This window comes from Pseudophryne corroboree, chromosome 6 (genome assembly GCF_028390025.1).
Source record: "Pseudophryne corroboree isolate aPseCor3 chromosome 6, aPseCor3.hap2, whole genome shotgun sequence".
Taxonomy (NCBI): Eukaryota; Metazoa; Chordata; class Amphibia; order Anura; family Myobatrachidae; genus Pseudophryne; species Pseudophryne corroboree.
Window position 1 is genome coordinate 168,012,916 of NC_086449.1, and position 16,221 is coordinate 168,029,136.

The 16,221-nt window shown below is 46.1% G+C and overlaps 1 protein-coding gene across 2 annotated transcripts in view; it reads right to left on the minus strand.

The window, feature by feature from the left end:
- FIGLA (folliculogenesis specific bHLH transcription factor) overlaps positions 1-15,921 on the minus strand; it is a 31,563-nt gene extending 15,642 nt beyond the window's left edge. Inside the window, exons 1-4 of one of the 2 annotated variants that reach the window (XM_063930376.1) lie at positions 15,819-15,921; positions 15,512-15,602; positions 3,234-3,464; positions 2,991-3,143 (exon numbers count right to left, since the gene is read on the minus strand). In XM_063930376.1, coding sequence (XP_063786446.1) covers positions 2,991-3,143; positions 3,234-3,464; positions 15,512-15,586 — 459 coding nt within the window. In that variant the 5' untranslated portion in view covers positions 15,587-15,602; positions 15,819-15,921. The remainder of the gene's footprint in view (positions 1-2,990; positions 3,144-3,233; positions 3,465-15,511; positions 15,603-15,818) is intronic. The other variant, XM_063930377.1, reaches the window with a different exon arrangement.
- Between the last annotated feature and the right edge of the window lie 300 nt (positions 15,922-16,221).

The window sequence follows — 16,221 nt, forward strand, 5'->3', positions numbered from 1 at the left end:
GATTTAGAATCCAACCGTGTTGCTGGAGCACTCAGAGAGCGCCACACTGCTCAGCAATTTCTCCCTTGATCTCGCTTTTATCAGGAGATCGTCCAAGTATGGGATAATTGTGACTCCATGCTTGCGCAAGACCACCATCATTTCCGCCATTATCTTGGTGAAAATCCTCGGGCCCGTGGAGAGTCCAAACAGCAACGTCTGAAATTGGTAATGACAATCCTGTACAGCGAATCTCAGGTATTCCTGATGGGGGGCATATATGGGGACATGAATGTCCAGAGACACCATAAACTCCCCCCTCGTCCATGTTGGCTATTATCGCTCTGAGAGATTCCATTTTGAATTTGAATCTTTTTATGTACAGGTTTAGGGATTTCAAATTCAAAATAGGTCTGACCGAACTGTCCAGTTTCGGGACCACAAATAGGGTTGAGTAGTAACCTCTTCCCTGCTGGTGCAGGGGAACCTTGATTATCACTTGCTGTATACACAGCGTTTGAATTGCAGCTAACACTATATCCCTTTCCGATGTGGAAGCTGGTAGGGCCGATTTGAAAAATCGGCGCAGGGGCACCTCCTCGAATTCCAATTTGTAACCCTGGGAAACTATTTCCAACACCCAGGGATTCACTGAAAAGTCGAAGACATGCCCCCACCGGTGCGGACTCCCTCAGGGGAGCCCCAGCGTCATGCTGTGGGTTTTGGAGCAGCCGGGGAGGACTTTTGTTCCTGGGCACCTGCCGAAGCAGGTGCTCTCTTACCTCTGGAGATGAAAGAGGATCCCAGACCTCTTTTGGACTTGTGCGACCGAAAGGACTGCATCTGATAGGGTGTTACTTTCTTTTGCTGTTGGGGAATATATGGTAAAAAATTTGATTTGATTTACCTGCTGTAGCTGTGGAAACCAGGTCCGTCAGCCCATCCCCAAACAATACATCACCCTTATAGGGTAGTACTTCCATATGTTTTTTGGAATCCGCATCACCCGTCCATTGGCGAGTCCATAAGGATCTTCTCGCTGAGATCGACATGGCATTGGCCCTAGAAGCTAGCAATCCAATGTCCCTTTGAGCATCCCTCATAAATAAGACTGCGTCTTTAATATGGGCTAGAGTTAAGAATATAGTATCCTTATCCATATTATTAAATTGATCTGTCAGCTCATCTGTCCAAGCTGCAATTGCGCTACACACCCATGCCGACGCAATTGTCGGTCTTAGCACAGCACCCGTATGAGAATAAATACACTTTAAGGTAGTTTCTTACCTGCGATCTGCAGGGTCCTTAAGGGCCGCTGTGTCAGGAGACGGTAGCGCTACTTTCTTGGACAAGCGCATCAGGGCCTTGTCCACAGTGGGGGGTGATTCCCAAATCTCCCTGTCCTGTTTAGGGAAGGGGTATGCCATATAAATTCTTTTGGGGATCTGCGGTCTCTTATCCGGAGTCTCCCAAGCTTTCCCAAAGAAATCATTCAATTCATGAGATGTGGGAAAGTTAATAATGTGTTTCTTTTCCTTAAACATGTGTACCCTTGTGTCGGGGACCGAGGCTTCATCCACAATATGCAACACATCCCTTATTGCCACAATCATACACTGAATGGTTTTAGTCACCCTAGGGTGCAATTTTACTTCGTCATAGTAGACACTGGAATCAGAATCCGTGTCGGTAGTAGTGTCTTGTGTTAAGGGACGCTTTTGAGACCCCGACGGGCCCTGTGAGTCTGTCCAATCCGAGGATTGACCCCCTGATGTCCCCCCTAATTCAGCCTTATCAAGCCTTTTATGTAAAGATGCCACACTTGCATTCAACATATGCCACATGTCCATCCAATCTGGAGTCGGCACAACCGACGGGGACACACCACTCATTTGCTCCACCTCCTCCTTGGAGAAGCCTTCCGCCTCAGACATGTCGACACACACGTACCGACACCCCACATACACAGGGATTAACCTATAAGGGGACAAAACCCCAACCAGGTCCTAAGGAGAGAGAGAGAGAGAGAGAGAGAGAGAGAGAGAGAGAGAGAGAGAGAGAGAGAGAGAGAGAGAGAGAGAGAGAGAATGCCAGCACACACCAGCGCTTAATAACACTGGAAAAAAATATGTCCAGATAGCGCTTTTCTATATATAATATGCCAATTCCCACTCACTGCGTCGCTAATGTGCCCCCCTCCTCTTTTTTCCAGCCTGTGAAGTTCAGCAGGGGGGAGCGTTTTCCTCATGCAGCTTCTGTGGAGAAAATGGCGCTGGTTAGTGCTGAGGATCAAGCCCCGCCCACCCGACAGCGGGCTTCGGTCCCAGTGATTTTTTCATATAAATGGCGGGGGATCATAGATTTACTGCCTCCGCAGCCTAATCAACCTGTATTTGCCCAAATGTGAGGTTTATTGCTGCCCAGGGCGCCCCCCCCTGCGCCCTGCACCCTTCAGTGCTGCTCTGTGTGTGTGACTGGGAGCAATGGCGTGCAGCTTACCGCTGCGCGCCTTACCTCATGAAGATCTGATGTCTTCTGCCTTCTCTATCCGGCTTCTATCTTCGGCATCTGTGAGGAGGACGGCGGCGCGGCTCCGGGACGAACCCCAGGTGATACCTGTGTTCCGACTCCCTCTGGAGCCACGTCCAGTAGCCTTAGAAGCAGTGCCCAACTTGACAAGCCAGCTCTGCTTCTCTCTCTCCTCGGTCCCACGATGCAGGGAGCCTGTTGCCAACAGGACTCCCTGAAAATAAAAAAACCTTACAAAATTCTTCAACAGAAAACTCTGGAGAGCTCTCTGCAGTGCACCCATTCTCCTCTGGGCACAAGATCTAACTGAGGTCTGGAGGAGGGGCATAGAGGGAGGAGCCAGTGCACACCCATAGTCAAAGTTCTTTTTAGGTGCCCTATCTCCCGCAGAGCCCGTCTATACCCCATGGTCCTTACGGAATCCCCAGCATCCTCTAGGACGTAAGAGAAATACCATACTGAGCACAGTATCTAGCACATACCTCGAACCCTCCAGTTTCCTCTAGGAGGTCATGAAGAAATTGAATGTATTCTGTGGCTGCTTTCAATGTGTCCACTTTACTTGGTTTCCTATCCTTGGGGATCAGTGGGACAATGGTTTTCAGCTTGGAAAACCCACTGTTGATATTTCGGATCTGTAAAGAATTAAACTCAGTGCCACCACCATGTATATCTGTATCTGATCTAGCCAACTGAGCAGTGTGATGCCCATTATACTCTCTCACCCGCTCTCTCTCCTTGGCGTTGGCCATCTGCCTCTTTTCTAGAACTTCCTCAAAGTTTTCAAAACATAGGTAGTGCCCAGTTGGAATTCTCTTCATCTTACTGATGGAGGCCATAAGAGGCACACAGTTATAATGCTCCTTTAGAACATCCCCCAGTAGTTCAGGATCGGGTGTAATGTGTAGCTGCGGAAGTTCCCGTTTCCTCTGCGTCTGAGCGGTTTGCTTCTTCTCCTGCAATAATAAAAAAAAAAAAGGGGGGGGGGGGGGGGGAAGAAGAATTGTCCACATAGGAGAGTGGTTACAGTAATAGCGAACAAAGTCTCACCTAACAGCACAATGTTGGTTTGCGGTTCAGTTCGCTAAATAGGTCCATTATTAGGGAATGTGTTATGTCAAAGATTCTCAAACATTGTCCTCAGGGTACCCCAACAGGGCAGGTTAAGTACAGGTTGATTATCCCATATCCAAATATTCCAAAATACGGAATATTCCGAAATACGAACTTTTTTGAATGAGTGAGATACTGAAACCTTTGTTTTTTGATGACTCAATGTACACAAAGTTATTAAAAATATTGTATTAAATGACCTTTAGGCTGTGTGTATAAGGTGTATATGAAACATAAATTAATTGTGTGAATGTAGACACACTTTGTTTAATGCACAAAGTTATAAAAAATATTGGCTAAAATTGCCTTCAGGCTGTGTGTATAAGGTGTATATGTAACAAATGCATTCTGTGCTTAGATTTAGGTCCCATCACCATGATCTCATTATGGTATGCAATTATTCCAAAATACGGAAAAATCCCATATCCAAAATACGTCTGGGCCCAAGCATTTTGGATAAGGGATACTCAACCTGTATATCCATTCTTGGCCACAGGTGACTTAACTAGTACCTCAGTCAATTTGACTTAATTATCTGTGCCGAGCCATGGCTATACTTAAAACCTGGACCTTTGAGGACCGCGTTGGAGAACCTCTGTTTTGTGATTACAGGCAAGTTATGTCAGAGGTAAACAAGTCAAAACAGGCTGTATTGGCATCAACTTGGGCAGCAGATTGCACACTCTGAATCCAATGCAATAAAACACACACACACACACACACACACACACACACACACACACACACACACACAGATCCAGCACAGTCTGACATCAGAATGCAATGGTTATACTGCACTGTATTATATACAGAAAAGTCAATGACAAATTGAAATTCTGTGAGAAGTATAAAATGTGAAGCATTTGGTCTAACAGTATGTAACTTACACTTAGTGCTGCAAGTATGGCGGTACTGCATACCAGTAAGAAACGGCCCGCTGGCCCAACCGCCATGTTTGCCACAGCTGCTGTGTGAGGGGAGGAGAGCGCAGAGCGTGCTTCACCAGCCCCTCAGTGCGGTCTCCGGTGGCATGAATCTTAAATGAGACGCTGGTTCATTAGACAGAGCTTGCGGACCGGTGGGGAGGGGGGGGGGGGGGGGGGGGGAGAATGAATATGCACGGTGGGGGCATTTTTGTGTATCAGTCCCCCCCCTTTTCATTGGCCACGCCCATTTTTCCGGCACGTCAGTGCCACTAGAACTAGGGTTTTAATTACCTACCGGTAAATCCTTTCCTCGTAGTGGATACTGGGGTTCCATTTAGTACCATGAGGTATAGACGGGTCCACTAGGAGCCATGGGCACTTTAAGAATTTGATAGTGTGGGCTGGCTCCTCCTATGCCCCTCCTACTATACTCAGTCTAGGAAACTGTGCCCGAGGAGACGGACATACTTTGAGAGAAGGATAGATAAGGATAGTGGTGAGATTCCGAACCAGCACACACAAACTAGAGGAAAGCCAAGCTAACCAAACTTGAAACAGGAAGAGCAACGGCTGAACCAACATTACTTAACCAAGTAACAGCGCAGGAAAAACGAAGCACCGGGCGGGCGCCCAGTATCCTCTACGGGCTACGAGAAAGATTTACCGGTAGGTAATTAAAATCCTAATTTCTCTTACATCCTAGGGGATACTGGGGTTCCATTTAGTACCATGGAGATGAAACAAAGCTCCCAAATCGGGTGGGAGAGTGCGGAGGTTCCTGCAGAACTGATTGGCCTCTGAGGACCTTCAGTTTTCTCAAAGTATCGAACTTGTAGAACTTAGCAAACGTTTTCGAACCTGACCAAGTAGCTGCTCGGCAGAGCTGTAAAGCTGAGACACCCCGGGCAGCCACCCAGGAAGAACCCACTGACCTAGTTGAGTGGGCCTGTACAGATTTTGGACATGGCAAACCTGACGTGGAATAAGCATGCTGGATAGTAAGTCTGATCCAGCGTGCAATTGTCTGCTTTGAAGCAGGACACCCAATTTTATTGGGATCATAAAGAACAAACCATGAGTCTGATTTTCTGTGATGAGCTGTTCGCTTTGCATACACCTTCAAAGCCCTCACAACATCCAAAGACTTTGAAGTAGCAGAGGTGTCGGTAACAACCGGAACCACAATAGGTTGGTTGATGCGAGACGCAGACACCACTTTAGGAAGAAATTGCTGATGAGTTCTGAGTTCAGCTCTGTCCTCATGGAAAATTAAATAGGGACTTGTGAGACAAAGCCCCCAGCTTCGACACACATCATGCTGAAGCCAAGGCCAACAGTGTGACGGTCTTCGACGCAAGATATTTTACACTTCCTGTAATGGTTCAAACCAGTCCGATTGGAGGAACTGCAGCATCACATTGAGATCCCAAGGTGCCCCGGGAGGCACAAAGGGAGGTTGGATGTGCAGAACACCTTTCAAGAACGTCTGGACCTCAGGAAGAGAAGCCAATTGTCTTTGCCAGAAAACAGACCAGGCCAAAATCTGGACTTTTATGGAGCCCAGATGTAGGCCTACATCCACACCTGCCTGCAAAAAATAAAAAAATAAAAATAAAAAAAACAAAACAAAAAAAAACACAAGAGAGGAACGTCCCAGATGAAATTCCACCGCAGATTAATTTCTGCTCTCCATGCCATCAAAACATAGCCACGGTAAGTCCCGATAGCCGAATGGGCCTTGATGCAGAATATCCTCACGAAGAGGTAGAGGCCACGGATCTTCGAGGAGCATCTCCAGAAGGTCTGCATACCAGGCCCTTCTATTCGCTTTAGAATTCTTGGGATCAGAGGAAGTGGAGGAAACACATACACCATCTGATAGACCCATGGAGTCGTCAGGGCGTCTACCGCCACTGCCTGTGGATCTCTCGACCTGGAATAATACAGACTGAGCTTCTTGTTGAGACGAGAGGCCATCAAGTCGATCTGTGGATATCCCCATCGACTTATCAAGCACCTGAACACTTCCGGGTGAAGGCCTTACTCCCCCAGGTGCAGGTCGTGTCTGCTGAGGAAGTCTGCTTCCCAGTGGTCTACTCCAGGAATGAAGACCGCTGACAACACCACAGCGGGTTTTTCTGCCCAGAGGAGAATTCTTGACACCTCTGACACTGCTGCTCTGCTTTTCGTTACGCCCTGTTGGTTTACGTACGTCACCACCGCCACATTGTCCGACTGGACCAGAATGGGCCGATCTTGAAGACGATGTGAGGCCTGAAGAAGGGCGTTGCATATGGCCCAGAGTTCCAGAATGTTGATTGGAAGGATGACTTCCTGACTTGAATATCTTCCTTGAAACTGCACCCCCTGGGTGACTGCTCCCCAACCGCTGAGGCTTGCGTCTGGTTAACAGAATCCAGTTCTGTATTCCGAACCTGCAACCCTTGATGAGGTGAGAAGTCTGTAGCCACCACAAAAGGGAGATCCCGGCTTTTGGCGACCGAGATCTTCTGGTGCATGTGAAGATGCGATCCGGACCATTTGTCCACCTTCTGCAATTCCGTGTCCAGTATCATTCCCAGGAATGAAAGCCTCAGTGTTGGCTCCAGGTGAATTTCAGAAGGTTCAGAATCCACTCGTGACCCTGGAGGAGTTTGGTTGAGAGACCAATGCTGTCCAGTAACCTTTCCCTGGACGGTGCTTTTATAAGGAGATCATCCAGGTACGGAATTATGTTCACTCCTTGTTTGTGGAGTAGAAACATCATCTCTGCCATGACCTTGGTGAACACCCTCGGTGCTCTGGAGAGATCAAATGGCAGGGCCTGGAACTGGCAGTGACAGTCCTGCAGTGGAAACCGTAGGTAAGCCTGATGAGGTGGACAGATGGGAATGTGAAGGTATGCATCCTTGATATCCAGAGACACTAGGAATTTCCCCTCCTCCAGACCCGAGATTACCGCTCTCAGACTCCATCTTGAATTTGAACACTTGTAAGTACAGGTTCAACGACTTGAGGTTCAGAATCTGCGTTACTGAACCATCCGGCTTCGGTACTACAAACAGGTTGGAATAGTACCTCTTGTTATACAGATGAGGTGGAACTGGAACAATGACTTGAGTCTGTACCAGTTTTTGGATGGCATGTTGTAAAGTTATACTTTCCTCTTGTGAAACTGGTAAGCCTGATTTGAAAAATCTGTGAGGTGGGAGCTCTTGGAACTCCAGTCTGTAGCCCTGGGAAATAGGATCCATGACCCCGGGATCCTGACACGAACTTGACCAGATCTGACTGAAGAATCATAGTCAGGCTCCCACCTGACAGCCTTCCAGGCATTGCGGTACATCGTCATGCTGAAGGCTTTGAGGAAGCAGAGCCTGACCTCTGTTCCCGAGTGCCTGCAGTTGCTGGTTTGCGTGGTTTACCTCTTGGCCGCTGGAGGACGTGGAAGCACCTCTGGATTTGCCCTTGAACTTGTCCTTTCGGACGGCCTGCAACTTAGAAGCTGAATAAGTCTTCTTGGTTGGGGGGCCTGCGGAAGGAAGATACGTCAACTTACCCACAGTAGCTTTGGAGATCCATTTGTCTAGTTCATCTCCAAACAAGGCAGGGCCGAAACTAGGATTCCTGTCACCCGGGGCAAGGCATTAATTTGGCGCCCCACACCCCACAAAAATGTTTAAAATAATGAATACATTTTTTTAAATAAAAACATAAATAAAATAAATAAAAAAAACACAGAAAACCCCACAACTGTACACTTTGCCTTTCAGACATTTTTCAACCATGAACGATGGCCTTTCTGACATAAATGTAGTATCCATCCCTTAAAAATATTGAATGGTTTCTTAAATAACACCATCAAATATCCAAATTTGTAGCACTTCAAAAGACCTGCCTGAGTGCCGATATATAGAGAGATATATAGATAGATAGATAGATAGATATATATATATATATATATATATATATATATAATCTATTTATATTAAAAAATATATATATATATATGTTATGGTTATAGCTGTGAAGGGAATCCTGACATACTACTAGGGATTTTAATTGACCTATTTTGAGCTTACCTTATTGCTCTCATTCAGAATTGGAGTTGTCATCTTATACTTAAAAGGTCATTGTCACAGCAATTTTACTCTTTGTATATATTGGTTAACTATATACGATAAACACGAATATTGTAATATTATCTACCTTTGAGAATACTGTTCATGCCCACGGCAAAGGCTGGATGGGATTTTGAAATTTACAAACATTGACCATTTTGATAACGACCCCTGAAGAAGTCCTATATGGACGAAACGCGTTGGGTTTTCACGAATTTGTGAATTTGAGTATACATCTGAACTCTCTGGTGGAAGAATTGATATTCGATTAAAGTGTAGTTATCACTAAACAAAATTCGCCAGATGATTATCAATCTATATTGTTCACTTATGGTACAGGTTGAGTATCCCATATCCAAATATTCCGAAATACGGAATATTCCGAAATACGGACTTTTTTGAGTGAGAGTGAGATAGTGAAACCTTTGTTTTTTGATGGCTCAATGTACACAAACTTTGTTTAATACACAAAGTTATTAAAAATATTGTATTAAATGACCTTCAGGCTGTGTGTATAAGGTGTATATGAAACATAAATGAATTGTGTGAATGTAGACACACTTTGTTTAATGCACAAAGTTATAAAAAATATTGGCTAAAATGACCTTCAGGCTGTGTGTATAAGGTGTATATGTAACATAAATGCAGTCTGTGCTTAGATTTAGGTCCCATCACCATGATACCTCATTATGGTATGCAATTATTCCAAAATACGGAAAAATCCCATATCCAAAATACCTCTGGTCCCAAGCATTTTGGATAAGGGAGACTCAACCTGTATAAAGTTATCTACTTGTTTTATTGATGTTTTTATGTAATATTGCAGTATTTACTGTTAAATTTTAAGAATAAATACATCTATATGTGACATCTGAGGTGGTTCAGCTCCCATGAGAATTATTTTTTCCTAAGTATATGTATATATATATATATATATATATATATATATATATATATATATATATATATATATATATATTTATATATATTTATACATACATACATAGAACAGCCAGTCAGGCGGCACTCCAATTACTTCAAATGATTCACATAAAGCAGAGGTGGCCAAAAGGTAGATCGCGATCTACCGGTAGCTCGCGGAGCATCCCCTAGTGGATCACGACAGACTTAATAAAAATAACTGTAAGGAGCCTGCCGCCGCTGCTTCTCTTCACAGTTCCCAGGGATGCAGTGTGCGGGTACGCGGGTGACGTAATGACATCACCCGCGTTGTGAGGAGTCTGGGTGTTAGTTGGATCCAGTTTGATCCAGCTGGCGGTGGTGACGACAGTAGAAGCAGCCAGCGGGAGGCCCTGCAGCATGAAAGCGGGAGCCATGACTGCGGGGAGAGGGAGGACTGAAGCTAGGTAGCGTGACAACTTTTCAGTTATGCAAAGGGGGGTTTCTTCACAAGGGGAAGGACAATCTGCAAATGGGGGGGGGGGTGATCTGCACAAACGTGGTATCTTCACAAAGGGGTTTTTTCTTACACAGGGGGGATCTTCAAAGGGTGGAGGATCTGCACGGAGGGGATTATTGTACAGGGGGCTATTATGCAGGTGAGTGGAAGGGGGATATCTGCACAAGGGGGAGATCTGCAAAACGGGGGATTTGTACAGAGGGGGGTTATTTGATGTTGTTTTTCTTAGTGCTATTTTTAAATGTTCGCATTATTATTGGTGCTGTTATTTGAGGGCATCATTGTTAAGGCTGTTTTTAAATGTGAGCGTTACTAATGGTGTTATTTGACGCCGGTAGATCACCGGTTAGTAAGTGAACAAAAAGTAGATCCCAGGTGCCAAAAGTCCGGCCACCCCTGACATAAAGCATGCCGGCGCTCTCCAATTGAAGAAAGAAACTTTTTCCTCAAACATAAAACGTCTGTGCAGGCGGCACTTACGGCGGAGAAACAGGACAAGAGCCAAAAGTTGCTGTCATATACATACAAAAATAGGCATATATTTCATATATATATATATATATATATATATATATATATATATATATATATATTAATATTAATGTGGGATACTGGTTCAACATTTTTTTTACCTGTCAGTGAGCCAGTCACAGTGTATATCGTACTCTGCAGCCAGGCATGTTAGCCCTGGCCCCCGTTGCTGATAGCGTGGGGATAGATGCGGCCGCGGCGCCAGAGACTCCCGCCTCCGGCTCCGTCCTCTCTCTAGCCGGGTGCGCGCATGTGATGTCACATGCATGTGCGACGTCATGACGTCACACGCGCAATGTGCCGCCGTCCGCATCCCGGAAGCCGCGTCTAGTGCTGCTGGCTCCCTACAGCAGGTCAGTTGCTGTCGGGGAGCTAGCGGAAGCTATTGTAACACGAAAACTGGGCTCAATAGCGCTCCCTACAGCCCAGCACCCGGGGCACGTGCCCCCTGCCCCCCCCTAGTTTCGGCCCTGAACAAGGTCTCTCCCGTGAATGGTAGGCCTTCCACGCCTTTCCTGGAGTCTGTGTCAGCAGTCCACTGGCGTAGCCACAAGCCTCTGCGTGCAGACACTGCCATAGCGGTGATGCGTGCGTTATGCAAGCCTATCTCTTTTATGTCTTCCACCATAAAGTTTGCAGAGTCCTGTATATGCTGCAGGAGTAAAACATCCCCCCTAGACAAGGAATCTAACCCCTCAATTAGGGTACCTGACCATTTAGCAATGGCTTTTGTGATCCACGCACATGCAATAGTGGGTCTTCTGGCCACCCCAGCAGCTGTGTACATTGATTTGAGTGTAGTCTCAATTTTACGATCAGCCGTGTCTTTTAGGGAGGCTGCATCAGGGACAGGCAATACAATCTTTCGTGACAGCCTAGAGACTGATGTGTCCACTATGGGCAGATTTTCCCATTTTTTCCCATATTCCAAAGAAAAAGGAAAAGATGAGAGCAACCTTTTAGGGATTTGAAATTTCTAATCCGGACTAACCCATAGTTCTTCAAACAGGGTATTCAATTCCTTTGACGCAGAAAGTGACCGAGGACTTCTTTTTTACATTAAAATAAGATTCCTCACACTCCTCTGACACCTTATCACAGGGGTGGGCAATTATTTCAGCTGGGGGGCCACTTAACACTTTCCAGCAAATACTCGAGGGCCGCACAGAAAATATCGTGACCACGCATCACTTCGCATGGTACCTAGAATGTGCATACAATCCTTCGATTTATCTCACAGATGTGGTCGAAATCGAAGGATTGTACCTGATATCTCATAAGTCAGGCATGTCCAAACTGCGGCCCTCCAGCTGTTGTGAAACTACATATCCCAGCATGCCCTGACACAGTTTTGCTGTCAGAGAATGCTAAAGCTGTGTCAGGGCATGCTGGGATGTGTAGTTTCTCAACAGCTGGAGGGCCGCAGTTTGGACATACCTGTCATAAGTGTATGGGCTACATAACAGTTATCTTCCCTCCCGTCTATCCCCTCCCTGGACAAAATAATCAGCTCCCCCCCCTCTCCCACTCCCTGGGCCAAATAATCAGCTCCCCACCTCCCCAGACAAAGTTACCAGCTTTCCCCCTCCCCAGACAAAGTTACCAGCCTCCCTCCCTGGAAAGAACTTCCAGATCCCCCCCCTTTACTGGGCACCCCTTCCCCCTTGCCAGACAGGTCCTGCTGCCACCCGCCATTCAAGCATGTACCTTACTTAGGTGCACTTTCCCAAGCACAGAAGGTGCTGTGCCTGTGCATGTATTCAAACTGGCCGCCGCACGCCACCCACATCCACACTGAGGCTCTACCTTTGGCTCCACCCCCAACAGCGCCTGAGGTCACAGGTAATCCGGCCAGCGGTACCCGATGTGACAAAGCTTCCTCAGTGGCGCCGACGGCTAGGAGGCAATGCAGTGCAATGACAAGCAGCTCAGCCAGTCGGGCCGCTTGTCATTGCACACTGATGGGAGGTAGCGGGCCGGGCAGGTTCAGCTCGCGGGCCGCATCCATCCCACAGGCTGTACTTTGCCCACCCCTGCCTTATCAGGAATATGCAGAACATCTCTGATAGCCTCTATAAGAGCCTCTATTCCCTGTGACAGCTGCATCCACCCCGCCCAGCAGTAGCTTTGGAGAGCCATGCGTCTAATTCCCCTTCGAAGAGCCAATCGCCTGTGAATGGAAGAGATTCCACATTACGTTTGGAGTCGGCGTCTGTAATCCACTGACGCAACCATATGGCTCTGTGTGCAGACACAGCCATATCAGATGTTCTAGCCTGTATACTGCCAATCTCTTTAAGGGAGTCAGATGACTCTTGCAGCGTCCTGAATGTGTTTTTTGGAAAGTTACAGTAGTAACCAAAGTCATATCCCCTGAAAAGCCCTCTTGAATTTGAGTAGCCCATGTATGAATGGCATGTGTCATCCAGCAACGACCGGCCTTTGAGCTACACCTGCAGTAGTGTAGAGCTAGATATAGATCAACAGTAAGTCTGTTGAATGAAAAATCCCTCAGAGTGATGATATTTGTGCACAATATACTGGCGTTCCCCCTCTACACCCTGTACCAGGGGTATGGGTCGTTGGATAGACAATTTAGGTCGACATGCATTAGGTCGACAGGGACAATAGGTCGACATGGTCATTAGGTCCACATGTACTATGTCGATAGGTCAAAAGGTCGACATGGTTTTTGACTGGTTTTGGAATCGTTTTCTCCGTAAAGTGACGGGGAACTCAAATTAGTGCACAGTGTCCCATCGGGTGCCTCGCTTGGCACAGATTACGTTCAAATTGTAGTCCACGTGGATCGTTAAGTATGAAAAAATCCTGAAAATTAAGGGGGGGGGGGGGGGGGGGGGGGGGGAACTCATGTCGACCTAACGGCCGTAACCCCTGTACCAGTGATCCAGCATGTGACTTATGGAGGAGCTGTGCGAGGCTGCTGCTTCTTATGCAGAGTAAGGCGCCAAAATGCTGCAGAGCCCGCTCTTATGTAGTGCCACCACCCACTATGGCGCCGGAGCTACTGTGTAATTTTTATACTGGCCAGGTCTAAATGTTTTTAGCCTAACAAATGCTTGATACAGTTGTATTAAGCCAGTCTCACGCAGAGGTCAAAGCGGGTCCCCCCCCCCTCAACAGGGACCCATGCACCTCAGCCGCGCTTCTGCCGCACAGTAAACCAGGGGACCCCGGTGTGTACTCTCCACCGATGATCACCTTCAGGTAGCGTTAGGGGTGTGCGGTATGTTGCGGCTGTGACAGCCAAGGCGCAATGCCCCGCTGAACAAACAGCCTTTCAGGACGGTGGTCCTGCAGCGGGGAAGCGGCTCTACACCTCAAGAGGCCGGTGACCGTCCCCTCCCTAACTCCCACGGTGTAGGTATGCTGTTGCCCAAACAGCATACCGAAAGAAATAAAAGTTTAAAAGAAATTGAAGAAAAACTCTGGAGCTTGCAGAGAGTGCATCCTCTCCTGAGGGCACTTTTTTCTAAACTGACCTGTAGGAGGAGGCATAAAGGGGAGGAGCCAGCACACCCAGGAGCACTAGCTCCCTTGGACCAGTCTATACCCCATCGTACTAATTCTGTCCCCAATATCCCTTATGGATGCTAGAGAAATATTTTTTTGTACTTGCACCACAGTTTATACTGTGTACACCCTACACTTGGGATCCCTTTAGCTGCCCCCTATTTGAAAACCTTTAAGGGTGCTTCTATCCCTACATGTCGAAAGCAGTTACGCAGTTATGTATATAATATAATGTAAAATAAAATATGTACATGGCTAGCTTCACTTCAGTCACTATATAATGGCCATTTGTCAACTCTTGGCTACAGTATCAAGGAACCGGTTTTTGGGCAGTTGCTCACACACACACACATTTATGCTGGAGAGAAACTGCAGCCCCAATCTCAATAAGGATGATAATATTTCATTTGCACTGTATTTACACCCCAACGTCAGTACTATGCATACCAGGACAATGGTAATCTGTCCACTTCTGTCCTGTAAAAGAGCATTTAACGGACATGGTCTACAATAGTACACAGCTAGGGACAGAGGGGAATATGATTAATATAAAATAACGTGTAGACTCCCCCAGCCGGAAATGGGGTGGGCCAGAGAGACACATGTATGTATACACGTAATAAATGCTGTATCAGTTACTTGTAGATGTTCTCAAAAGCTGACAATCTTTTCCATGGAATAGCTTATTCTTAAGGTTTGTTTCTATTACACTCACCCATTGGTGACTAAACAGGACTCCCAGAGGAATTGAATAAGTAAAATGAGATATGAAAAAATATAACAAGTAATGCATTTTTAAACCCCTTAATTTTTTGCCTGCCAAATGTAAAAGGGGAAATATTTAATATACATAAAACAAGCCTGATTCTGCATTCACTAGTACTGCCTTTTTATATGACAGACAAATGAATGGTCTTCAAATCCACTGCTTAGTAAATATCCCCATGTATTAACAGCAGAATGCAAACACAAAAATATTAATGGCTCTAGGAATTTAGAATTACAAAAAAGAAAAAAATTTACACACTTAATTTTTTAGAAAACGTATGAGGAAATGATGTGTAAAAGCCAAATGCACAGGCTCTATTCTAAGGCCCTAGAAGTGCCCCCTGCTTTATAACAAGCGCACAGAAACACTTTCGCTCTGGCATCCAATTCAAGATACAGTATACAGTACCCACTTATAGTAATTTGGATTAATGCAACAACTGAAGTAAGAATCCTGCATGTTATTTATACAGACTCATTGCATTATACATTAGCATCACACCGTGGTCATTACAGATCTTGTCGCATGCACTAGCTGGACTCCCGTTTATAGCCATCATCTCCCTCAGAGAACTCCCCCGGCTGCATACCTCCCTGGCCGGGAATCCGCCCCCCAATCCAACTCCAACAACTTTCCCTCCGTCCTCCCCGGGAATGGCCTCCATCGTCCTGCAGGCGGCGCTGTTAGCGGGAGACATAATGATACACATTACACGGGAACAGGTTGGAGCCACAGCCATTATAAAGCCGGGAATACAGCTGATGGGAATAAATCCATGCATACTTCATACACTGCGCACAGTTTAGTGCGATGCCATGTCATTATAAGGTCATATATAAGGCCTGGAAGAAGGTGGTAATCTGTATATTATATTATCAGACAGTATAGGTACAAACCTTCACCCTGCTTTCTAATGAACTCGAGAGCTTACTTTCAGTCCCAGATTTTGAGGCTGCTTCTATGGGGCACAGGTGCTTTAATTAGTGCTATTAATATAGGCAAGCCCTGTGACCCCTCGTTTAGTAGGGCTGTGATTAGGAAGATCTGGCAGACTGGGCTCTTGGATGGGGTCGTCTGTGATATGGGGTGTATTTACTAAGCAATGGATTTGCGATAACCACGATTTGTGCCTGCAATATTTAAAAGGGCGATAAAAGTAATTGCAAAAGCAAGCTGGTTTCACATTAGACAGTATTGCCCTTTTAAATCTGGCAGGATAAATCTGCAAAAATTGAGGATTTTGAAAATCCACTGCTTAGTACATACAATATACCCCTTTAGTGCAGCTTGTTTTCCATT